Source organism: Equus przewalskii, chromosome 5 (genome assembly GCF_037783145.1).
Source record: "Equus przewalskii isolate Varuska chromosome 5, EquPr2, whole genome shotgun sequence".
Classification (NCBI taxonomy): Eukaryota; Metazoa; Chordata; class Mammalia; order Perissodactyla; family Equidae; genus Equus; species Equus przewalskii.
Genome location: NC_091835.1, coordinates 733,153 through 760,315, shown reverse-complemented (window position 1 = coordinate 760,315; position 27,163 = coordinate 733,153). Strand labels below are relative to the sequence as shown.

General features: G+C 34.2%; 1 protein-coding gene across 13 annotated transcripts in view; it reads left to right on the top strand.

Moving 5' to 3' along the window:
* KANSL1L (KAT8 regulatory NSL complex subunit 1 like) overlaps nucleotides 1-27,163 on the top strand; it is a 137,346-nt gene that overhangs the window by 38,997 nt on the left and 71,186 nt on the right. For 11 of the 13 annotated variants that reach the window (XM_070619815.1, XM_070619810.1, XM_070619814.1 and 8 more), the window contains exons 3-5: nucleotides 7,523-7,664; nucleotides 17,492-17,689; nucleotides 21,874-21,995. In XM_070619815.1, coding sequence (XP_070475916.1) covers nucleotides 7,523-7,664; nucleotides 17,492-17,689; nucleotides 21,874-21,995 — 462 coding nt within the window. The remainder of the gene's footprint in view (nucleotides 1-7,522; nucleotides 7,665-17,491; nucleotides 17,690-21,873; nucleotides 21,996-27,163) is intronic. The other 2 variants (XM_070619818.1, XM_070619816.1) reach the window with 1 other exon arrangement.

Sequence of the window (27,163 nt, the reverse complement as noted above, 5' to 3'; positions counted from 1 at the left end):
AGTAAGTGGCTACTCCATACTTGCTCTAACAGGTCTTAAACGCAAGCTGAAAAGAATGAAGTTGAACAGCGAGTAATTTAATAATCTGTTAAAACAAAATTTATTACTCTTTAAAGGAAGACCATAAAATCCAAAGATTCAACAACATAGTGTTCATAGTGTCTGTAATAAGTACGTATGTGTATATACATACACACATATACACATGTGGACATACATATCCAACTACTAGTCATGCAAAGAAGGAAGATAAAAATCATCAATAGAAATAGACACAGAAATGACAGAGATGATGAGATTAGTTGGCAAAGACTTTAAAATATTGTAAATATGCTCAGGTACTTAAAAAGAAAACACAAACTAACGAGAGAAATTGAAAATACAATAAAAACCGCTGAATTTTCAGGGGAAAAGTACAATATCGAAAGTGAAAACTGCTTCTGCTTAACAAGAGACTAGACATGCAGAAGTAGCCAATAAATTTTAACATACAGCAACAGAAACTATCCAAGATGAAGCTCATAGGATAAAAAGACCAAAAAGAAAATGAACTAACATCATTGACCTAGGGACAAAAAGTTCTAACATATATGTAATTGGAGTTCTAGATATAAAAGGCAGGGGAGACAGAAAAAATATTAGGAATTTTCCAAATTTGCTGAAAACCATAAAACCACGGATCCCAGAAGCTGAAAAATCACAAGCAGCGTAAAATGAAAACCATACCAAGGTGTACTGTACTCAAATCATTAAGTTCTAGTGATAGAGAGAAAATCTTAAAAGCAGTAAAGCGGGGGAGACATTTTATGTAGGGGGGCAAAGATACGAAAAAAGTCATTACTCACTTCCCATCAGAAGGTAAGCAAGCCAGAGAACAATGGAATGATAATTTAAAAGCTGAAAGAAAAGAAAAAAATCAATCCAAAATTATTTTAAAAAACAAAGGCAAAAATAACATTTCCAAGTAAACAAAAGCTGAGAAAATTTGCTTTCAGTATACCTGTAATGTACTACAAGAAATCAGAAATGATCTTCAGACTGAAAGTAAATGATACTGACTGAAAAGTCAGATCTATACAAAGGAAAGAAGAAGTGGTAAGAAATGGCTAATATGTAGGTCTGAAATTGTGGACTTTAAACTGTGCGTTTCTGACTAACTCTTGGATCAAAGGAGAAATCACAGGACAGTTTGTCAAGTGTTTTGAATGGAATGAAAGTGAGAAAACCGTGTATAAAGTTTTGCAGGCTGCAGCTGCTAGAATCCTGAAGTGGTGCTTAGGTGAAAACTTATGGTTATAAATGCTTGTATTAGAAAAGAGGAAAGGTGTAAAGTCTGTGGCCTCAGTCTCCCCCTTAAGAAACTACAAAAACGTGAGCAAATTAGGGGCTGGCCTGGTGGTATAATGGTGAAGTTTGTGCGCTCCACTTCGGTGGCCCAGGGTTCACAGGTTAGGATCCTGGGTCTGGACCTACACACCACACATCAAGCCATCCCACATACAAAATAGAGGAAGACTGGCACAGATGTTAGCTCAGGGACAATCTTCTTCAAGCAAAAAGAGGAAGATTGGCAACAGGTGTTAGCTCAGGGCCAATCTTCCTCACCAAAAAAACAAAACAAAACAACTCAAACCAAGAAGAAGGAAAAAATGATAAAGAGTGAAACCAATGAAATATAAAACACAAAGGCAATAGAATCAGTGAAACCAAAAGCTCGTTCTTTGAAAAGATTAAGTTGACAAACTTCTAGCTAGATTGATCAGGAAAAGAATTATTAATAGCAGGAAATAAAAGCATCACAATAAAAGCATTATAATGCTTATAAATGTTATAGGCATTAATAGAATAATCAGGGAATATGATGAGCAATTTCATGCTAATAAGTTCAGCAACTTAGATGAAATAGACTTAGTGCTTGAAAGACACAAATGACCAAAAGTGACACAAGGAGAAATAAAAAACCTGAAAAACTTTATATTAGAGAAATCAAGATAATAATTAAAAACTTTCTCTCATAGGAAACTCCAGGCCCAGATGGCTTCAGTGGTTAATTTTATTGAAACTTAAGAAATAAACAATAGCAACCCTACACTAACTCCTTCAAAACATAGACAGAGGAGGGAACACTTCTTGACTCATTTTATGAGGCCAGCGCTAGGTTGATTGCAAAATCAGACAAAGACATTACAAGAAAATAGCAGATCAATATCTCCTTTGACTGTAGATGCAAGATATCCCTAGTGAAATAGCAAATAGAGTCTAGCAAAATATAAAAAAGCTAACACATTGTGACCAAAGGGGTTTATACCAGGAAGCAATGTTGATTTAACATTCAAAAATCAAAGAAAAAAGGAGAAAGAACATATGATAATTTCCATAGACACCGAAAAAACACTGCACAAGATTCACACCCACTTGTGATAAAAACTTAGAACAAACCCAGGATAGACTTCTTCAATCTGATAAAGGACATTTACAAAAAATATGTAGCTAACGTTACATTTAATGATGCGAGACTGAATGCGTTCTCCATAAGATCAGAAAGAAGGTAAAGATGTCCACTCACAGGCTTATAATTAACATTATACTGGAATTCCTAGCCAGTGCAGTGAGGTAAGAAAAATAGTTAAAGGCATCCAGATTAAAAATAAATAAATAAAACTTTTTATTTGCAGTTGACATGATAATATACATAGAAAATCCTAAGGATTCTATGAGGAAGCTACTAAAATTCCCAAATGAATTTAACAGGGTCATGTCACCCTACAAAAATGAATTGTATTTTTATATACTAGCATCCAGACAATTTATGGATGTTACATACTAGCATCCAAACAATTTATGGATGCTTTATACTAGCACCCACAAACATGAAACACATAGAGATACATTTTAATAACTGTACAAAACATAGATGAGAAAAATTAACAGTATGTAAATAGAGAAATAATACCTTATACATTGATTGGAAGATTCAGTGTTAAAGTGTTAACTTTCCACCCATAGATCTGTAGGTTCAGTGCAATCCTAATAAAAATGCTGCTACTTTTTTGTCTTTTTTTTTTTTTTTTTTGGTAGAGATTGACAAACTAATTCTCAAATCTAAAATGGTCAAAACAATATTGAGAAAGAATAAAGTTGGAGAATTTACACTACTGGATTTTAAGAATTACTCTAAACTGCAATAATAGTGTGGTATTGCGTTAAGGTGTTGACATAGTTAGATATCCTATCTATATGTCAACATATATGTATTCTATATATATGTGTCTATGTATAATAAATACAGTATTTCAAATATATATTCAAAAAGATAATCTTATCTATTCAAGGATAGTTTTTTTTTCTATTAAAGGATAATAGAATCTTTAACAAGTGATCAGGTCTAGATATCTTTCAGAAGAAATTGAATCAGGGCTTTTACTTCACACCATACACAGAAATTAACTTGAATAGGATTATAGATCTAAAAACTAAAACACTAAAACTTCTTGAAATTTTAGAAACGTGAATAAATCTTTATGACTTTGTGTTAGGCAAAGATTTCTTAGGACATAAAAAGAAGTATCCATTAAGGAAAAGTTTGATAAATTGGGCTTCATCAAAATTAGACTCTTGCTGCTCCAAAGACACCATTAGGAAAGTGAAAGGCAAGCTGCAGACTGGGAACTGTAAGTATTTCCAATACATACAGTCTGACGTGGGTCTTGTATCAATAAGAAGATAACCCAATTAAATATGAGCAAAAGATTTGAACAGACACTTCATCAGGGAAGTCATAATCCCCTGAGAAGCATAGGAAGCATATGAAAACGTGCTTTACATCAGGGGTTGAAAACTATGGCACATGGACCAAATCTGGCCCATTGCCTGTTTCTGTAAACAAGGTTTTATTGGAACACGGTCACATCCATTCATTTATGACTGTTCTTTAAAGCGATAATGGCAGAGTTGAGTAGTTATTAAAGAGACCATGTGGCCCACAAAGCCTAAAATATTTACTATCTGCCTCTTTACAGAAAAAGTTTGCCAACCCCTCGTCTAAATGAATCAAATTCTAGGGAAGTATAAGCTCTTCCTAGGTTAGCAAACACTAGTGGAGAAGTTTGGACTAATTTAATGTCTTTTTCCTGGGACAAACCTTATTTTTCTTGAGATTGCCATTTTTCACAATTGGATCTTCTTTTTTGATTTTTTTATCATAGTTAATTCGTTGTTATTAGTAAGCTAACAAAATCTTTACATTAAAGGCAAAAAATTTATACAGGTCCCTCTTTAAGTCTTGGTAACTTAAGATGTAATCTTAGAAAGCTCTGCCTCATTCTGTGGAAATACACATCACAGTCATACAGGGATGTGGATCCGTGATGTTGACAAGAAGGTAGTACCACAGAAACTACTGAAAACCACTTGGTTTACACAGCTGGTACCTGCTTCCTTCAGCAAGTTAAGTGGTGACTGCAAACAAGCAAGGGTGGGGATTGAAGGCATTTGCCAGCTTTCTGGAGACTGACTGGTCTCACTGCCCAGGTTCCACTCATAGGTGCCTCTGCCCTGATCTTTACTGGAAGTAGGAGCCCCACTGTGTGATCAGCATGTGGTGGTCTGTGGTCAGTTCAACACACCGCAGATAGGTGCAGGGAGCCAATGTTCTGAGTGGCCTGGCAGTCCACGCTTATACTCTGGGTATGCCTCGTATTCTTACTGGTTTGTTGTTGCCACAGCTATGTTCTGATTGGTTACACTCTAAGTTAGATAAGCCATTGCATCATTGGTTATGTAAGTTGTTTACATAAAGCATGTTTTGTCTTTGGGCTACAACAGGTGTTAATCTTGTTAGAGTGAGACAGCCATATGCTTATCTGTAAGATGTTTACAACTATAATTATTTTTAGGAAAAACATGTTTTCAGGCAAGGGAGCATTTTTGGTGGAAATGCTTATCACTTTTAAGCATAGCAAACAGATTTTATTCACTCCTATTAAAATGTAGGAAAATTAATTTCACATGTCACAAAGCCCCAGCTTTGTTTAGTTTACTTAAATTTAATCTGATATTACTATTTTTCTATGTTAGTATAATTTAATGTAGTGTATGGACATAAGTGATTTTTGTAAACTTAATTTTAGTATCAGAATATTTGAACTAGAAGTACAATGACATGAACTCCATAAAATTTATCTTTTTATTATATTTGACCATTGGCTAATCATCAGTTTGATAACCAAGCAAAATTGCAATGTTATAGGGAAATTTTTCAACTGAAATAAAATTTAATGAAAGAATGTTTAAGATTATCTTTGATTTCCCCATACTTACTCCCATGCTGTACTTCTGCAAATCCTATCAACTCTAAAATGAACCTTGAATCAGTCCTTTTATCTTCATCTCTTCTTTATCTCCCACTCCCTTCCCAGTCCAGGCCATTTTCATCTTTTATTCAGTGTTTTTGTCAGAACAGGCTCTTGTTAGAGTAACAAATTAACCTCCTAATCTCAGTAGTTGAACCCAGCAAAGGATTACAATGTGGTTTGGGCTGTGGTCCTCCTTCGTCTTGGAGCTGTCTTATCTGCACTAGTGGTTTGAACGTTGTCAGGTGGACTGGAGATGACTTGGTCACTTTTGTTCACAGCCCATTGGCCAAAACTAGTCACATGGCTCCAACCTAAGTGCAAGAGAGGCTGAGAAAAGTAGGACAGCACGTGACATATTTGGAGGTCACAATTATCTGTACCACATCCGTGTTATTATAGTTGCATTCTAATTGATTCTCTTATTTCCTCTAATGCCCCCACTACAGTGCTTTTTCTACCTAGTAACCAGAGTGCTTGGAAAAAAATACTTTTGTTACCACCTTGTTAATAATTTCCTTTTTGCATAAAATCCAGCACTTTGCTCTGACTTGTGCAAGTGCTGCGTGATATGGCCCTTACCTTGCTCACTAATTTCGTGATTGGCAGTTAGTGTTATTAAATATTACCTATGAATAGTATATTTTGAATAGGCATTCTCTTTTGTCCATAGTTAAGAAAATATGATTTAAAAGTGTCAAATTTACAAAATCGCAATAATGACTATAAACTGAATAAATAATATACAAGAGAAGTCCTAATTTATATGAAGGTTTCCTCAATCACATTGTATACAATTAGACTAGCCTTTGGGGAATGCTGCTGTAATTTAAAATCCTTTTAGAATGAAAAAATTCCGTATAGTAAAGTTACAATAATTGTATTCTGTTTCTCTGACAAAAATGATCTCTTAGAATAAATGTTTTCTCTGGCTAAAGTTATATGAAAGGCATTCCATTATGATTAAATGTGTAAAAATTGATAAACTTTATTTTTTAGAGCATTTTAGGTTCGTAGCAAAATTGAACAAAAAATAGAGTTCCCATATACCTCTGTCCCTACACAATATAACCTCCCCCACTGTCCATATACTGTCCCAGAGTAGTGCATTTGTAACCATCTGTGGACCTGCACTGACACGTCATTACCACTCAAAGTCCACAGTTTACATTAAGGTTCACTCTTGGTGGGTTTTATGGGTTTTGACAATAAATGCAGTTTTTAGGCATTTTTCATGAAGTTTGTGTTTTGCTATTAAATAGTTCTTGCCCCTCAGTTATACCTTCTGTTTCTGTCACGTTTTTCCTTGGCAATCTGAAGCCTAATTAATTATCCCAAACACACATGCACGCACACACACACTCTAATTGTTTTCTATTTGGAGTGGTTGGAATATTTTCTTCAAGTAATTAATTTATAATCTCACAAAATATAGATTAGAGCAGTGCTCTTGCCAAAAGATAGAGGAGATAGGGTTCAACCCTTATTTTCAAACATGCATGAAGGAAATGCTTGATAAAAATTCTTTGTCATCTCTGGGCTGTGAATTCTGGGAATCAGATTTTTAACCTACTGTTTATCTTAATAAACATCTCAAGTCGTATGTATTTGTTACACTTATTTGAAAAGTAGCAGAGCATTCATATTGTTGATCATTTTTAACAATTTCTTTAAATTTATTTTAAGTATTTAATTAGGTAATAGTGATTCCTGTTATAACAACACAAATTACATATAGTAAAATTGAGTACTCTGGTTTGTAACATGGATTTAAATCTAGCACAGTTCAAATGACTTGTCAGATACTTGACATCTGCTTACGTGAAAAGCTTTGTAACAGTTTACATGGTGTTAATATTTTCGTTCTTGTTTCCTTTCCTTTGCTGGCCCACTCCTATTTCAGCCCTTGAGCATTAATAAAGTATTAAGTAGCAAAGGAGATTATCCTACTACTGGATGTTGAATAAAAACAGGTGTTTGTGGGGCAGAAACATAAAGAAATTAAATCTTTTTCGTTTATAAGAAGTTGATATGCCATTCTTCTTTCATGTAATTAGGTGTTTTGTAAAGGACTTTGGGATTGTATGACAGGAGTCAAGGAAGGTACTAAGCAGTCTCTGAAAACTTGATTGCCTTTGTGCTTTGACTAATGGCGTTTGTCTTGTTCACAGTAACTGTAGTACTGAATGGAAGTGGCTTGTAGACAGAGCAAGAGTTGGCAGCCGATGGACGTGGCTTCAAGCCCAGATTTCCGAACTAGAATACAAAATCCAACAGCTAACGGATGTTCACAGGCAGATTCGTGCCTCCAAGGTATTGTCTGTGTTCTTCTATTTTTAAAAAAGTTATTACTGTTTTAGTTTCTACTCAGCTCTCCACACAAAATAGTTGTGACAAGGCTTTATACGAATGTAGTTAATGTTAAGATTTTTGATATATTAATTGCTGTAAGTTGAAGCTATCTTTGTAATGCCTTTGTATTTATCACGATCATTTTATCATACTTTAGCAGTTCAGAACTTCTTTATTGAATTCCAGTTAATAGAAATGATATATATATCTTTATAAACCCCTACTTTCTTGACATTTATTTTAACATATGTGTGGAATTCTGGGTGTACCTTATTGGGATCTCCTTAGAGTTTTTTTGTTTTGCTTCAATAAAAATTATGAACACATATAAAACTGCTAGAAAGCAATACAGTGAATACCTGTGTACCCACCCCCAAATGTATCGAATGTTAAATTTTTCCTAGTTTGGGTTTAGTTTTTAGAATAATAATAAAGCATGTCCTGTACAGCTGAAGTACTTGTATAGTACTTCACATAATGCTGCAGAAGGTGAAGCTGAGCTGCTGTACTTTATAGAAAGGTGCTGGGCTGACCAGCCACGTGGAAAAGAGGAACTAAATAAAATAAGTAAAATGTATAGAGTATATGTAGCATATCTACATTTTTATACTTCCTGTGTGTTATTTAATTGTGTGAATGAAATGGAATTGTATGAATACAATGGAATGTTCATTTCTTCTCCTATTTTTCTATTGATAGACATGTACATTGTTTCAATTTTTCTGTCAGTAAAAACAGGAATGCAGTGACTATCTTTTACGTGTCTTTTTGTGAAACCGTGGAGAGCTTCTCTTGGGTAAATGGCTAAAATTGGAAATGCTGGATTTCAGGCCTGGCTGTCTCCAGTTTTCTTATACTCACTGATGTGATTGCGTGGTCAGTATGGCAGTGCTCCTGTTTCTCCACATCCTTGCCGACATTTTATATTTTCTGACTTTTTCATTTTTCTAGTATAATGGGTGTGAAATACTATTTTATTACTGTTTTAATTTAATTCTTCCTGAATATAGTGAGATTGGGCTTCAGTGTAATTGACCATCAAATTGTTTTTGTCTAAGAATTAACGTATCTCTTTCACTCTTTTTTTGGGGTGGTGGTAGTGGTGTGTGTGTGAATTCTTTTTAAATTTTGGATACTATTCATAGTCAGTTATAAGTAGTACAAACCTCATGTTGTAGCTTGTCTTTTCATTTTTTAGCATAGCTATTTTTGCACAGAGATTTTAACTTCAATGTAATTATATGGATTAATGTTTTCCTTTATGGGTTGTGTTTTTCTCTGTCTTGTTTACGAAATCCTACCTCTGATACTTAGTTCTGTATTTGTTGTGAGGTGATGACCTAACTTTCTCTTTTCCATGTGGCTAGTCAGCCCAGCACCTTTCTATAAATTATAGTAGTTCATCTTCACTTTCTGCTTTAGGTATTAAATCTTCTTTGAATGTTTGGTAGAATTCTCCAGAGAACCCATCTGGTCCTGGACTCTTATTTTTGGGGAGGTTTTTGATTACCGTTTCTATTTCCTTACTTGTGATTGGTCTATTCAGATTCTCTATTTCTTCCTGATTCAGTTTGGGGAGGTTGTAAGAGTCTAGGAATTTGTCCATTTCTTCTAGGTTGTTCGATTTATTGGCATATAGTTTTTCATAGTATTCTCTTATGATCCCTTGTATTTCTTTGGTATCCGTTGTGATTTCTCCTCTCTCATTTCTAATTTTATTTATTTGAGATTTCTCTCTTTTTTTCTTAGTCTGGCTAAGGGTTTGTCAATTTTGTTAATTTTTTCAAAGAACCAACTCTTTGTTTCATTGATCCTTTCTACTGTCTTTTTTGTTTCAATATTGTTTATTTCTGCTCTAATTTTATTATTTCCCTCCTTCTACTGACTTTGAGCTTTGTTTGTTCTTCTTTTTCTAATTCTGTTAGGTGTCGTTTGAGGTTGCTTATGTGAGATTTTTCTTGTTTAGTGAGGTGAGCCTGTATTGCAATGAATTTCCCTCTTAGGACTGCTTTTGCTGCTTCCCAAATGTGTTGGTATGGCGTGTTTTCATTTTCATTTGTCTCCAGATAATATTTGATTTCTTCTTTAATTTCTTCAATAATCCATTGTTTGTTCAGTAGCATGTTGTTTAGTTCACTTTCTGCTTTAAAATAACTTTAGTCATGTATTGAGTTTCCACATATGGATGAGTCATTACTGGACTTACTAATCTATATATCTAGCTTGATTATATAGCTTTATAATAAGTTTGCTTTTAATACGAAAGTCCCCCATGTTGTTTTTCAAAAATTTTGTGTCTATTTTCTTAGTCTTTTCATCCCACAACAAATTTTTTATTTCATTGATCTACCTTTTCCCTGTTTTCTAATTCGTTATTTTTTCTTCTTTTATTTTTTGTTTCATCTTCATTGGATTTACCATACCATTACTGCTGTTACTGTTTTAGCTTTTTGATCTTATAACTCTTATTTTCAGTTCATACTCAAGTATCACTTTGAGTATATACCATGTATTTAATTCTTTCATTGTTGTTCTGCTGTTAATATTTTTAGGTTTCCAATGTGATTGTCTTTTTAATCCAAGAGTTATTTAATAGTACATCTCTGTATTTCTGAACTCATGAAACTTTTTTTTTTCTAATTTATCATTTAAGTACATTGTATCTGTGAACTAATTAGCTTGTGTGGATTTCATTTTTTGTGATCAACTACTAATCAAATTTTGTAAATGCTCAATATATAATAGAAAAGAATGTATAGTCTTTATTTGTTGATTATAGAATTCTCTATTTATTAAATTAAACTGGTTAGCTTTGTTGTATATACCTGCTATATCTTTATACATCCAGATCTTTCAATTTCTGATACAGATTTGTTAAAATTTTCCCCCATCATTGTGAATTTTTCAGTTTCTTCTAGAAATTGTGTTAGTTTTGCTTCTTACATTTTGAAGTAATGCTGTTTGGTAGATGTAAATTTTTGATTATTCTAGGTGTTTCTTTCATAAGGTACATATAGCTAGATTTGAAAAATCCACTCTGATTAGCTTTATTTTTTATTTGCCCTTATTCTACTCTCTTTGTATTTGTGTCTTGTTTTTCACCTCTCTTTTGTTGGATTGGTAGAATTTGTTTTATTTCTTTCTTTTTCCTCTGCTGGTTTTGAAGCTATATATTATAGTTTCATCCTTTGTCATTACTCTTAATTTTTAACATACTTCCTTAACTAGAAGTAATTCTAACAATGACTAAAAGTACTCTATATTTTTGTACTTTTTTTTTAACTTAATACATGGATCTTAATACTTTTTAACTACTCATTGAATATATCTACTCCAATCTAGGTTTTTTTCTTTTTACACTCAATAAATTACATTTCTAACAGATTTCATAAAAAAATGGGCTTACTATTCTTCTGTGTTCTACCTATAAAATTAGGTTGTGGGTTAAGCTTCTGTAACAAAGAAACCCCCAAATATAGTGGCTTTATAAAGGTACATAACGTTTCAAAAGTGGGAGGGGTGAGTACAGGCTGGTGGAGCAACTTGGTTGTACAGGGTCATTCAAGGACTCAGGTTCCTTCTATCTTGATGCTCCACTGTCCTCTAGGATGTGCTGACTGCACTGTTGGACAGGGTGTCGTCATCTCCTCACTCCAGCCCTTGGGAAGTGAGAAGAGAAGTGCAGCAGGGTTTGTCTTTGAGGTGACTTGGAAGTTGCACTATGTTGTCTCACACTCCATTGGCCCAGATTCACCCTCACGGCTACAACTAGACAGAGGGGAATGAAGGCTGAGTAATACAGTCTCTCACTGAGAAGGTGTATGCAGAACTAAAACTCCAGTGGGGCTGGGGTCTTGTTGTAAAAAGGAGAGGAAAATGGATACTGGGAAGTGTTTGCACTCTGCTGTATTACCTTTTCTCTCTTGGTTTACTTCCTGCTGAAGTACATTCTTTAGTAGTTTTGACATTAAACTCCAAACATTTGAACTCTCTGTCTTTGTACGTCTCAAAATACGAACTCTCTTTGTCTTTGTATGTCTCAAAATACCTTTATTTTACCCTCACTCTTCAATGATAATTTTATTTGATATAAAATTCTGATTTGATAGTTTTCTTCCCTTAGTCCTGTAAAGACCCTGTGTCATTGTCGTCTTTGATACTGATGAGCAGTCTACTGTCAATGTAATTGTTTTTCCTGTGTAAGTACTCTGTCTTTTCTATCTGGCAACTTTAAATTTTTCTTGTTTATTTGATATTCTAGATACGTTTTTTCTTTTTTTGAGGAAGATTTTCCCTGAGCTAACATTTGTGCCAGTCTTCGTCTATTTTGTATATGGGAGATCACCACAGCATGGCTTGATGAGTGGTGTGTAGGTCTGTGCCTGGGATCTGAACCTGCAAACCCCAGGCTGCAAACCAGAGCATGTGAACTTAATCACTACACCACCCGTCCAGCCCCTGATGTTCTATATGTTTCTACTAACAGGTGTCTAATTATGGATTTGTCTTTATCTTGTTCTCAGAATACACATTTTTAACTGTACAATTCACTGAATTTTGACAAATACATAGTTGTGTAACCATCAGCACCATCTCCTCTCGTAGTCCTTGACCTGCTGTTTCCAGGAAAGGAGAAAAGTGCTTGTTTTATAGGAAATTCGATAAAAATTTGCTTACTTTCTCACACATTGATTTACAACTTCTATCAGGTATTCATGTTGAGATGTCCTGAAAGAGATGGGAATGTGAGATATTAGAGAAGGCAGGTTTATAAGAAGATGTAGGTTGGGAGTTATTTCAGTAGAAATGGCAGGTAAAGCTATGTTGTTATATTGTAGCAATTTTTAAATAAAATCCATTCACCTCTCTTTCCTTCCTTGTTTTTTTGCCTGCCTGCCTTCTCTCCGTCACTCTTTCTCTTCTTTCCTTTCACACATAGTTATTAGGTACCTAATATGTGCTTAGGGCATACAGTAGTGAACAAAACCTACAGCGTTCTTAAATTTTTAGGGTTTACAGTCTAATGGGGATAAAAGTTAAGCAAATGATTACACTGCTAAATACTGTTTTAATTCCAACCAGGGGAAATTTAAAATGAGATTTTTCTAGCTTAACGATATTTGTTTCCAAAAGATTATAAGCTGTTTGCTTGGAACTCAGAGTATATTTCCCATAGAAGCAATAATATAATGAGTTCTCATGCAATCCCATGAAGTCTTATTTAATCTAAATATTGCTAAATATCTATTTGTAACTTTTTTGTGTGTGGGAAACTGTATCCTACATGGTTAAACTGTGGACATAATGGAGATAATATTGTAGGGTTGATGGTGATTGGTCTGAAAAGAAAAAGCTGAGAAGGGGAGGAATCAGAACCCTTGAACCATGTGGTGAGCCCAACCCCACTGGGGTCTGCACATCAATAAAGATTAGTAAGTTTTAGGCTCTGTCTATCATTAGTTTGTATTCTGCTAGGGGAGATAGACCATTTAAATTGTTAATTGCAGTATAATGTAATATGCACAGTGATATATGTTTTTAATAAGATACAGAAGTGGCATAGTGAGAATACTTAACTCTTAGGGTTAGTTATCAGATGAAACATCAGTAAAGAGGGGATGCCTCAGTATGAGTTTGGAGGATAGATAGTAGTTTGCTTGATGAACTGATAAAACTGGGAAAGGGCATTCCTTAAAGGTTTGAAGGCATGAAACAACATGATCTGTTTTAGGAATGTCAAAGTAGTATGGTATTCAAAGGAGCAGAAAGTATGAGTTGTGCAAGGATGGGAGAGGAAGCTAAGGAGTGATGAATGTTGTTTAATGCCTTATGCAATTTGGTGGTGACATCGTAGGAGGTGAATATAGAAGGATAGACATAAACCTTAGGCTTACCTGTTCTGTCTGTTGGATTTGAGGGAACTATGTTCAAGAATAGTTTCCTGATGGAAGTTTCCTATTCAATAACTGTAGTTCTGTTTCTCATTTTGACTCTCTATTCACCTGGGCCTTCAGCTGTAGTGATTTCCTAATCCTTTCAAGATCACCAGCTAATTTCTCCTCTTTGGCATTTTTTTAAAGGATATATTGCAAGCGTTTTTATAGCAAATAGAGTTCTAAGAACAAGTCAAGTTTAAAATAATTTGGAAATTTCCAAGAAAGTGGGTTCCTAGTTAAATTGATGACTAAGTTTTATATTTGAATCTAGACAGTCTGGTCATATTTCTTTGACTTGAGAAAGGATATTTTAAATTATTCTGTGTGTTCTAAGCAGTACCATATAGTTGTTGTTTAAACATTTTAAAAAGTTTGATTATGTGTCTATGTAACACCTATTGGAATAAATTATTTTAGGGAAAGAAATCTAAATTTCCCAGTAATATATGGCCTTACATTTTTCTTGGTTCAGGCTAGATGCGTATCTGGCCCATTGTTCCCTTAAGAATCATACTATGTTTATTTTATGGGAAACGTCATTACAATTATGCTATCAAAATACAATATTTTCTCTATTTTGGTAGTTTCTCCTTACATTTCTTAAGGACTTAATCTAGATGTTTAATTGCTTATTTACGTGCATTTTAGTTGAGCTGTTATTATACTGAATAGGGAATGGAGCTCTTTCTTTGCTCTTATAGCTTCTTGAGTTATTGTAATTAAAAAATTGAGAAGAGTGGTTAATGTTCTCTTGAGTGAGACAGAACGTTTTATTTAACATGTCATGAAAGGAAAACACCCTTTCTTTTCAATTAAATTAGAGAGAAGGGGAAGGGAAAGAGATTGAGAGATGCTCTTTTGTAAATACCCTGTTTGAATCAGTGCTAGTTTGTGCCACTAGTCAGGAGACACACACTGAGGAGATCTGCTATTCCCTCTGCAAAATTTAGGTCTGTAAATTGTCATTTGCCCCTTCTTTGACACACTCTGGGTGGTCTAAATTTTGCTTAAATTTTTAGGGAGGAGAAAAAAGCAGATATTAGCACATTCCATCCCTTCCTTGTTCTTGCAACAGCCTTGTCATCACTTTACAACTTAGATGTTTCGCCTCTTTTCTCCTTCACCTTTCACTAGGACAACAGCTGCTTCTCGTTCTCAGAAAAAGGTAGAATAGTTTTCCTTGCTTGAGAGGCTGGCTATCCTATGTTAAATGGTTTCTCTTTTAGATTTCTTTTGTTATGTAATAGGGTCTTCCACGTTTTTTAAATGATACATTTTCTGTATTTTAACATTTTCATTTAAATTTGTGCTTAAAATTAGCTTTAGTGACCATATATAGTTAGTAGAGCTGTTGCTGAGGTAGTCGTCGATTTTTTCACACCCCGTCTTCTCTCTGGTGACCCTGGAGAGTTGGGGGGCTGTCTGTGGTTGTCATCAGGAACAGTGTCTTCTCTGGAGCAGCCAGTTCACTTTCGTCTTATGCTAGAGTTTTCACTCGTCTCAGTTGTTGGAACTCATCTTTCTAAAAAATTTTCATATTTCTGTTATTTGCCTTATTTTATCTATCATTAGACTATTCTTTTCCTGATTTTTTAAAAAAATCAGCCTTATTGAGGTGTAATTGACAAACAAAATTGTAAGACATTTAAAGTGTACATCACAGTGACCCAACACATGTATATTCTTCTCCTGACGTTTCAGAGCAGAAATGATCTCTGCAGTGTTTCCAGAGGATTGAATCTGTTTCCTTTTCTTTTCTGGTCTCGGCTATGGCAGAGAAAAATCACTGTGAGAGTTTTGTCCAGGGCAACAGTTTAAGGGAAAAAAAATAGATTATGAAGTTGACTATGAATGTCTCCCTGGTTGAATTTTAAAAATACCATTCTTCATTGAATTAACTGCAGTAGGCTCCCAACTTGTAAAAGGTAGTATTCTGAAGGTTTGGAAATTGGGCTTTTGAAATTCAGAATCAGTCTTCCCGTAGAAACAATATTATAAGTAGGGGTTATGAAACCAGGCTAATTCACAGCAGCCTGGCCCATAATGTAAATTGTAATCAAACCAAAGGGAATTATAGTTATACTGATAGGGTGAGAACTTGTATGTATGCAGATACTTGTGAAAACCTAGTGAGAGACTTGTACAAATTTTGAATGGATGTTTCAGATACTTTCAAGAGCTGTATTGATGGTATATATCTATCAGGTCTAATTTAATTTTTAAAATATCAAGTGAAACAAAAACTTCTTTTAAATACATTTCTTCAGATTTCTTGACAGCCATATTTGTGCATTCTAGGAAAATAGTTATTGAGATGGGATTAACAATTGGCTCCCCTTCTCTTTATAAAAGTTAACAGCACTGTTATAAGTGTAGGTTAAAAAAAATAATTATAGAGGCAGATTGGCATTGATGTTAGCTCAGGGGTAATCTTGCTCAGCAAAAAAATTAATAATTTTTATTATTTATTGCTTTTACTAAGCTCAGTGGTAATATATTACTACAAAATAATAAAGTGTATGTTTAGTATCATACCTGAATATGTTCATTCTAAAGTGATATATCCTCTAAATTATAGTATAAACTAAAATTACTCATATATAACATTATAAGTTATAGCACTTTCCATTCTATAAATAGCACTTACACATGATATCAGCTGGCCCACAGCAGTCATTTAATTTGTTCCATCTTGAATACTGTACAGTTAGATTGTTTTAATCTATTTTTTGTTACAAGAATATAATATTTCAGCCACATGGGCGTTTACTATGTTTCGAACTAGCCTATAGGAGCTTACTGGCATTCTGCAAAAAAAAAAAAGTGTGTGTGTGTTTATACACACACACATAACATATATTTTATAATAATATATGTTGTTATATTAATATAATAATATATAATATATATAAATAATAATATATATTATTATTTCCAGGAGGAAGTGTTGTAGAAGGGGTAGGAAGGGAAGAATTTTTGTGGTGAGAACTGACTATGAAACCATTCAGATCATATGTGTGCACTCCTTTTCCACCTTTCTCTCTGTCTTCGTTGTCTCTGAGGGACCTAAGGGTGAGAACAGTTGGAGTGAAGAAGCTGGGGAGATGGGAGCCAGTTGAGGAATGTGTGTGTGTGTGTGTGTGTGTGTGTGTGAATGGTCAGCAGCTAGATCTCTACTCATTCCTCCAATTACTTTCATTTCAGAAAATACCCCATCCAAGTTGGAAACTTGTGTCTTTGTTAGTAACCTCATCTACCCTGTAAACGACAAGGACTTTGGCCTGGAGGGTACTTGTTCTCAGTGGTGCCGTCTTGCCCATGTTGCTGGCTGGAGCAAGCGGGCTGGGGCTCCGCAGAGGGCTCGGAAAGGCATGGATGTAATATTAGATTGTTGTGTGATGTTGTAAGTTTGGTATTTTACTCTGTGAAACCAGAGGTGCTCAAATAAAAAACTCAAATGGAAATGCTCATGACCAAAATATGGGAAGATTATATCAGAAAGTGTTCCAATTTCAGTCTGAAATGTTCATAGTTTGCATTTAAGCCTTTAACTTTATTCTAAATGTGTCATACTTTTAATGCTAATGACTAAAACAAATACAAAGAAAAGTAACTGTAGCTATATAATTTGTAACAGTATTTTATAAGCCTAATCCATCAGACGTACGTGTTATTTTAGCTGCACGTGTTTTAGATCAGCCAATTTTTTATAGAGTTAAACTGTACTTTCAGTGTATATTTTCTGATTTCTGAGGGATAAGAGGAAGCATGGTTTCAAGTGCACTGTAATATTACAGTTGATTTAGCAGTCACTTTGTTTTCATTTCAACTCTTTAATTGCTCTTTGCCTAGGGGATAGTGATCCTAGAAGAATGTCACCTTCCAAAAGACGTTTTGAAAAAACAAATACAATTTGCAGACCAAGCAGCTTCATTAAACACTACAGGGACTCCCCACATTCCCCAAGAGAGTCAAGATCCTTTACCAGAACAAGATTTTGAAATGTCACCAAGTAGCCCTACACTACTTCTTCGCAACATAGAAAAACAGGTAATATGAAGTAAGAGTAAGATGTGAGTGGCATGAAATGACTTTTTATTTTTTCTGGTGAGGAAGATTGGCCCTGAGCTAACATCCATGGCAATTTTCCTCTATTTTGTATGTGGGACACTGCCACAGAATGGCTTGATGAGTGATGTGTAGGTCCGTGCCTGGGATCTGAAACTGCAAACCCCAGGCCTCTGAAGCAGAGTGTGTGAACTTAACCACTACACCACCACGCTGGCCCCATGACTTTTAATCGATTTTATAAACTATTCAAATAAACATGTGTGTCTGCTTTAGATATTGATTATTAAAGTTGCTTATTTGGCATTAAATACAGTTAAAATATTTAGTATATAACTAATGTCTGTTATAATATTGATTTCATTAAGATTATTTTAATATAATTTGTAAAGTATTGGTACACAGCCATAGGCTTAGAACTCATTTATACCAGGGTTGGAAAACCTTTTTTCTAATAAAATTGTTCATCATTGAACTTTTTTCATGGGGAAAAAACAGTGGTACCACTTCATAAATCTGAATGGTTGTTTGATTAATTTATTGATAGAGATTTTTAGTGAAAGATGATACTAGAATATGAATTCTTTCATAAAAGATGACTATGTAATTGGAAAGTTGAATAAGCCCTAAAAAATTACTTTGATTCCAAAGCCTTCCCTGGCATTTAAATCCTATTATAGATAACTCTGGAAGTTTAATTCTTCTGTCCTGTGTCTATCCTTTGAAATCAAACCATTTATTTTGATTTAGACTTTGGTGGCTCTTGAACAAACGTGGCTTTCTAGAAGTTTGTTGACTTGCAACCAGACTGAATCTGCTGGAATATACCCAATTGGGACCACAGCTGCATGATTATATTGTTCCACTGGGTAATATGGATTCATGCAGGCTCACATCTAATTTTGCTGAGTTTTTCTGACATACATTGTGATATAATTTAGTACCACATTACTACTGTCTTATTCCTAATAAGTTGGAATATGATATAACTCCTCTTACCCCATATTTCTTAAATTTACAATTGCCTAGAATTTTCCTTAATTGGAATGCGTAATCCAACTCCTCTGAATATTTTTTAATTCAGAAACTTATTTTGTAATCATCTGATGTAAAATTGGAATGCACTTTCCCAGATGAGTGGTGTTTTGAATGGGCTGGTTATCTTCCCACTTCTCTCTTTTGTTTTCCCCCTTCTCATCTCATAGGATCAATACCCTTTCAGTTTGACCCTAGTTGTTTCACGCTCCAGAATAATGTATTTGCTTCGTCAATCAAATCTTCACTTTCTTTACCTGTAGGTCACTAATCCTTTGGAAAGAGATTTCTCATATTTTTTGTTTCTTCTTGCACCAATTTCTTTGATTAGACCTGAGTTAATACTAGAACTGCCTAATTTGTGGGGCTCGGGGCAAAGTTAAATTACATAGCCCTTTGTTAAAGACAATTTTTAAGAGTTTTAACTCAGTGACAGTGTAGCATTCTGGGCGCAGCCCTGTGCAACTGCCCAGGTTGCTCACCCATGAAGTTGGCCCTGGGTATCGTGTTCGTTTTAGGTCCCACTGCTGACAGGAGTGCCAGAGGCTTTGGTAGGGAAGAGAACCAAGAGTTGTGAGAACAATAGTAATGGCTCTGGATGTAGGGAGAGTGGAGGGAAAGGGTGCAGAAAGGGGCAGCACCCGTCACTTGTAGAGATCATTAATAAATTGCCCGTGAATAGGTCATTTGCTATTGAAACGTATGCTAATAATGTTTTTATAGGCCAATTAAAAAAAAAATAAGTTGCTTTCAAATACTTATTGAAGAAGAAAGTCCAGGAGTGAGTTAAGTAGCAGAGGTGGCAAGCCTGATATCACACATACTATTCTTGAGATTAATCTATTGATGTCTAACTGTTCACTGGCCTTAGTGGAACTTGAATATAGATAAGATAATCCTTTGACCTGATTAAATTAATTTTGTTGGAGGAATGTTTTGCTTACCTAACGAAATTTATTTATGTATCTCAAAAGCAACTAAAGAGTTGCCAGCTAAAATGTAAAGGCACTATTGAGTTGCAGACTATCAGTTTTTAAAAATAACGTTCATTTGTAGTATTAATGCATAGTTGCATTTTAGATAATATAGTTTCTTCATAAATTGAATGATGATTTTATTTTAGAACTTCAGGTAATTTAAAATCAATTTCAGGGGCTGGCCCCGTGGCCGAGTGGTTAAGTTTGCGCGCTGTGCTGCAGGCAGCCCAGTGTTTCGTTGGTTCGAATCCTGGGCATGGACATGGCACTGCTCATCAAACCACGCTGAGGCAGCATCCCACATGCCACAACTAGAAGGACCCACGACGAAGAATATACAACTATGTACCCGGGGGGCTTTGGGGAGAAAAAGGAAAAAAATAAAAATCTTAAAAAAAAAAAAAATCAATTTCACACTGGTGTATTTACATTAGAAAACTTATCAATAGCTAGTAAATGTTTTGATTTTAAAGCTGATAGTTTTGTTTTCAGAGTTCAAATTATGCCTCTCCCAGTTTTAATTTTATTCTCATTTTTACTGTGAATTTCATATCCCAGATATGGACTCCAATATATGAGATTTTATTGGGCTGGGGTGGGGTATTTGTTAGGGTAAAGCTAGGGGTTGGTAATGATGCTGTCCTTCTGGGCTAATTATTCACACATACCTGACCAGCGTCCTCCAGTGGCTTAGAAAATTTTACATGGTATTTTTGGAGGTAGAAAAATGAGAAGAGTGTCTCAGTGTTGCAGACTGGAAAATATGACATACTCTATAAATTTATTTGTATGACTAAACTAATGAATACTTGTTAAATGGATAAAGAATCTTTTTATTAGTGATTTTGAAAATGAGCTTTAATCTAAAAATGAGTAATAATTTTTAAAATAAATCATTAGGTACATATTATTTTTCAAAAAGATAAAACATTTCAGTCTTTTTCATGAAAAACTTTTTGAAGAATTCAAATATTGTATTTAGTTCTATCATATTCTTTAGTCTCATTTTTTCTAGTAACATATTAGATTCAAGATAATCATTTCATATACCCTTCTATTTTATAATAGAATTCCCTGCAGTTAATAAACATGGTGAAATAGGTCTATATATTTTTTAAAATATTATCACACTATATTAAGTGAGAAAACCAGGTTTTAGAAAATTGATGTGGCATGACAATGAAAAGGGTTTGTGTGTGTTTGAGTACACACACATGTTATGTATACATTCATACTTAGATATACTCAAAAAATTTAGTCTTTAGGGATGAATATATACCAAGATATGAGCAGTGGTTTTCTCTGTGAAATATGATTATAGGTGATTTTCTTTTCCTTTTCTAAACCTTTCTATGCTTTCCCTTTTTTCTCCAATGAACATGGATTACATGTGTAATGAAAATAGTTGTCATTCTTTTGTAGAACTGTACTTTCCATTGACATAGCCTGTGTTTATTATAGTTATTGTAGCTGATTTTTTGAGAATAATTTCATATTTATTATATATTACAAATACTTAAGTTTGGGCTAAGGGTCAATGAAAATTTTGGGTACCTAAAGAAACTGATATTTTTGAATTAGAAAAAATACTGAGAAACAGTCTAGCACCTGAATTTGAATCCTAAATCCATTTCTTACCCAACTTTATAATCCTTGATCAAGCTGCCTAATCTTTCTTTGCTTCAGTTTCCTCATCTGTAATTGATTTTAATAATAGTAATATCAGTAGCTCTAATATTATCTACTTTGCAGATTAGTTGTAAAGATTAGAAATGGTCTTTGTTTAGTGCCTAGTATAGTGCCTGGCACAGCATAAATTATAGCTATGATTTTGTTATTATTAATTTGGCTGCCTCAAAGAAAATATTATGTAGATGCTATTAGCTGAGTTCAAATGTTTTAAAGACTGAGATGACTAGATTAAAGGAACTGTAACAAGAAAGGATCTGAAAAAGGGGTACTTTAAAATGTCACTTTACTATAAGTGGAAAAATCAGTAGTGGTGTAAATTGTCTTTGTAGATTAAAATATCTACCAAAATATAAACAGTTGCTTGTTTCATGAGAAGTTAAGCATTTAATATGAACTAAAGACCTGAGATGTAACTTACATTTCTTGCTTAGCAGGAGTAAAAGCTTGACTGTTTTCTTGCAGAGTGCACAGTTGACTGAGATCATCAACAGTTTGATTGCACCTCTCAACTTGTCCCCAACTTCATCACCCCTCTCCTCCAAATCCTGTAACCATAAATGTATGGCTAATGGTGTTTCCAGGAGGTAGGTACCCGTGGGATAGTTTTGTTTCCAAATTTGGCTTTGCTTATTTTATTTTTATTTTGTTTTGATTTTTTTTAAGTATTATAGCTGGTTTTTTCTTCTTACTTAAGTGCTATTAGAGTACAATCAGTAGACCATGGATGCATTTTTAGATAACATCAAACTTATATAATTAAGTAACTATAAACCTGAGAATGAGGTAGAAAGCTTTCCAGAAAGTTTTATCATGTTTCTAAAAGGAAAAACAGTGATACCATTTGCTATAGAATTACTGCCTTGTTTAGTATACCTTCCATTCTGTACATTTTATATTCTTTAGCTCCAAACTGCCCTTGCAATGCATTTGAAAAAGAAAGACCTACGTATACTTTGGGCACAGAGGATTGGTGAATATCATCCATAAAATTCAGCTTAAGTTTTACTCAATCATTTTGTGTCTCAGGTTTTATAAGGTAGATTTGTTTTCTGAGTGTAAATAATGTAATAATTCCTACAATCATTAGCAATTTATTATGTTATATCAGCTACTATATATATGTAATGCATCCTCATTCTTTTTTAGAAAAGCATTTGTTTTGTTTACTTTTCTCTTTGAATCTCTTCTTTTAAAGATGCAATTAGAATTAAAGATACCAATAGAATATCATTTTGTGTGTGCATCCAATTTTTTTCCAATAAAATTGTAGTGTGAGCTTCTTTGCTTTAACTACCATCGAGGACTAAGTGTAATTTAGTATTGAGAAGTATTTATATTAATACATGATTTATTATTAAAAAACTTGTTAACACTGCATGAAAGGGAAATTTATACCATGGTGAAAGTCGTGCTAAGTAGCCAGCACATTCTTAATGAGATTAGTGAATATAAAATGTCTTAAAATAAAAATGCTGTTATTCAATTTTTATTTCTAATTTGTTATTTTGAAAGTCTAATTTTTAATACTTTTACAGTTTTATTTGTCCTGGGTCATTTATCCATTATTTGTTATGGAAACAGTTCTGTTGGCTTTGCTTTACTTTTTGTTGACTTTATATTCATTCCTTGTATCACTGATGATTCACTTTGAAAGTAAAGATTTTCACACGTTGTATAGGACAGCTATGATATCTTCATGTGTGAGAACATACCCTAATTAAGAAAGCCATAATTACAAGTTGAGCCATTAAACACCATCGAATTGGTGTGTGAGCATGTGATTTTGGGTTACACCCATTTTGGTAATGTTTTGTCTACCTAACCAGGGATTACACTAGTACCCATATACTTACGTGTGTGTGTACATGCTTTCATTTTAATACACTTGCTTGTATTTTGGGGCATTCATTCACTAAATATTTATTGCATGACTATCTGCTGTGTGCCATACAGTAAAAGTCCTAGGGATACAAAGATGAAGAAGACAGAGTCTCTGCCTAATAACTCACAGTCTAGTAGGTGAAACATGCAATTATTTAAAATATCATATAATAATGCAGTTGTGTCCAGTTGTTTGAATATTTGCTTTTAATAGCTGTCATAGTTGAAAAAGATGCCTCATAAAGATACATAGATCCAAAGGAAAGGAATGTAATGTTGGCTGTGTTTACTAAATCTTGGTACTTTTTCAGTTCTGTCTACCAATAGTTCAAAGGTTCTTCTTGAAATCAGCTAGTAATTACCATTTTTCCTAATGTCAAGTAGTTATTCCTACAAACTAATTGGCAGGTTTGTTTTTGAAAGTTTGTAGCAGGTTCAAAACCGACTAAAATTCTTTGATAGATTTAAAAGCAAATAAAAATTTGTTCTCCACCTTTTTGAAGTGTGTTGATATGTAACGTTTTAATTAATTTTATTTTTACTAATTATTTTATTTATTTTTGGCAACAATTAACATTTTTTCAAAATACTTTGTACATAACATGAGTTTCTTTCAAAAAGCATTTATTTTCACATTTGTTGCCAAAACATTATATTTCCTTTGAAGGAAAGATTGTATTTATTCTCTAACATTTTCTAGAAAATGTAATACAGCTACCTTTCATCAAAGAGAACAGCAAATTTAGAATATTAGAGTTTTTGTTTAAAATGTATAGTTTATCTTTAATAACTCTTTTTAAATGTTTTGTTACCGCATAGCCAGCAAACTGCTAGGTGAAACAAAAGATATGGGGGATACTCATGATCTCTTTAAAATTTTTGTAAAAATTGTATTTATGATAATAGATAACATAATATACAAATCTGTTTAACCAGGAACATAGAAACTGGAATATGTTGCAGATAAAAGAGTAGTAAATCTGAAGGACAAGTAGAAAATTTTGAGTGTATGTGCTTGATGTGTCAGATGCCAAAGAGAGGTACTGAGAAATATCTCTTGGTTTTGTCGGTTATAAATTGAGACCTTAGCAAGAGCAGTGTCATGGTGTGATGGAGAGAGAAAGATGAGAGCAGGGTGGTAAGAGAACTGAAGAGGAAGAAGAGAAACTGTCAAGATTATACTTTGAAGGCTGCTGATTGTAAAAGCTATAATAAAATGGATGTACAAGGTCAAGGAAGGTATTTTTGTTTTTAAGATGGGAGAAATACAAGCATCTTTGCTAGAACAAAGGGAAGGGAAAGAGCCAGAAATGAGAAAGGTAGAAATACATATTATAAAGTTATGGAGGGATGTTATGACAGGAGAAGATACACTGGTTCTTTGAGAGTGGCACAAAAGAGATTGAGATGGGTGTAGATGCAGTTGTTTAGAAAGTGACTGTAGCCAAGTTAAGAGTGGGAAAGGATGCTGGAGGAGTTAAGTAAAGGTTTGAATAGACATTGGCAAGTACAATATTGCCCCTTTCCCTTCATTTCCCTCCTCTCTCCTGTTTTTGTAGCATGAGCAGCCCACCCCTGGAGAAGGATGTTATGTGGTTTCTAAGTTGTTTTTTTTAACTCCCTTAACTATATTGTGAAAAGTACTTAATTGATACTTGTAAAACTAGTTAAGAATTTAATTTAAAAGTATTCTCTCATTGAACTTTTTATAAAATAAATGTGTAGTGAAATTTTATAAATTTAACAGATTATTGTACATTACATTTGAGATTACCATAGATTTTGAAAATTAATTGGAGACACAATTTTATATTATAGTAATATATATAAAGCTTTGATTTAAAGCTATCTGTGTTGGAGCAATGTGAAATTTATCTATTTCTAAGCCTTTTGACCCTGAGAATAAAATGTCAAATGAAGCCTAGTTTTATTTCTCGTGTCTTGTTGTTTTTCAAATATTGTTATTTTTTTCTTCACATCTAATTATACATGAAGAAAACATCTTTCAGACTCAAAGCTTTTCAAGAGTAAGGGTGTAGTCTGTTTAATGTTATTCAAACTTGACACTTAACCACAAAGCACTTTCTGAAGATATCCCCATTAAACGTATCAATATTGTTCATCTTATGTATTTAAGTAAATGTGAAGGTAAGAAATTTCATCATTTGAATAAGAATTTTTAAAATTCTGGTAAAATGTACATAACATAAAATTTAGTATTTTAACCATTTTTAAGTCTTCTGGCATTGAATACATTCACATTTTTGTGGAACAGTCCCCATCATCCATCTCCAGAACTTTTTCCATCTTCCTAAACTGAAAGTCCATACCCATTAAACAGTAGCTCCTCATTCTCTCTTCTTCCCAGTCTTTGGTACTGCCATTCTGCTTTCTGTCTCTGTAAATTTGACTACTTAGGTGCCTAATACAAGTGAAATCATACAGTATTTGTCCTTTTATGACTGGCTTCTTTCACTGAGCATAATGTCATCAAGGTTCACCCATATTGTAGTGTGTATCGACATTCGCTTCCTTTATGAGATTGAATAATATTCTGTTGGTGTACAGATCACGTTTGTTTATCCATTGATCCTTGGATGAACATTTGGGTTGTTTCTACCTTTTGGCTGTGAATAACACTGCTATGAACAGGGGTATACAAATATCTGTCCGAGTCCCTGCTTTTGAATATTTTAGTGTTTATTTTGAAAATGAGAAATTAGTGAATGTTGTTAATGATATTTCCAAGTCGAAAGCTAGGAAAAAGCAGGAACCCAGAAAAATAAAGCAAGGCACAGCAATCTACTTTTGTCTGAGGCCAAATTCTGAGAAAATTAAGTTGAGGCTTTGATAGCTTTGTGGGAAAGGAAGAGAAACTTAAAGCCAAATCCAGAAAAATCGAGTGAAGTTTTACTAGCTTGTGGAGTGAGAAACAGATATGCCTCTGGTCGGGAGATGAAAGGACAGCCTCGCCATGTTTAGCTGGGACCGCCCTCCTCCAGGGATGCACCCTCGCAGTGAACATAAAGCTGAGGAAAGACTGCTTTCCCCCTCCCCACCCCGGCGTAGGGTGGGAGATTGGTCTTGGTGCTGAGCAGAGCAGAGGATAAAAGGAAAACAAAGCAAACCCGTCTTTGAGACAGTCTGACCATGGTGGGGATTTTCACGAGGATTGTCAGTCCAGATTTGCATAAATGTGTCGTCCAAGGCATCCCTAGTGTAAAATGCTTCTGGAATGGCTGATACTCCAAGGTAGACAGCAGAGGCCAATGCAGATCCTCTCTGGAGGAAGGCCCCTTCTTTCTCAACCCCGGGAAATCCTCGGGAATGGCTTGTCAAGGGCAGTGATCACCACACAGTCAAATATAATCAAGCATGTGAGGAGACAGAGCAAGAGAGTGAGACTAGGAGAAAATAACAGATAGCAAAAACAGATGATAAAGTTTTCAGATACTAGAATTATCAAACACTGATTATTTAAAGCACAGTGCTTATTCTGATAATAAAAATAAAAGATAGGCTTGAAAACACCTGCAAGGAAGAAACTGTAAAAGTGATGTAGCACATCTGGAAAAGGTCCAAATAGGAAAATACTGAAATTAAGGACTTAAACAAGTGAGTTTGGCAGCAATGTGGACACAAAAGAGTCATTTAAAAAATGTGGAGAGCATATTGAGCAAGTCCACTGTAAGACTTAATTGGAGACCTGGAAGATGAGAGAAAGGATGAAGCGGAAGCAATATTTGAAGAGTATCAGCTAAAAAAAATTACCTGATCTTGTGAAAGACACCAAATTTCTGAAGCTGACGACAGATTCCTGAGGAGGACAAATAAAAAGAAATCTCCCCCTAGAAATATAGAGGAAAATGTG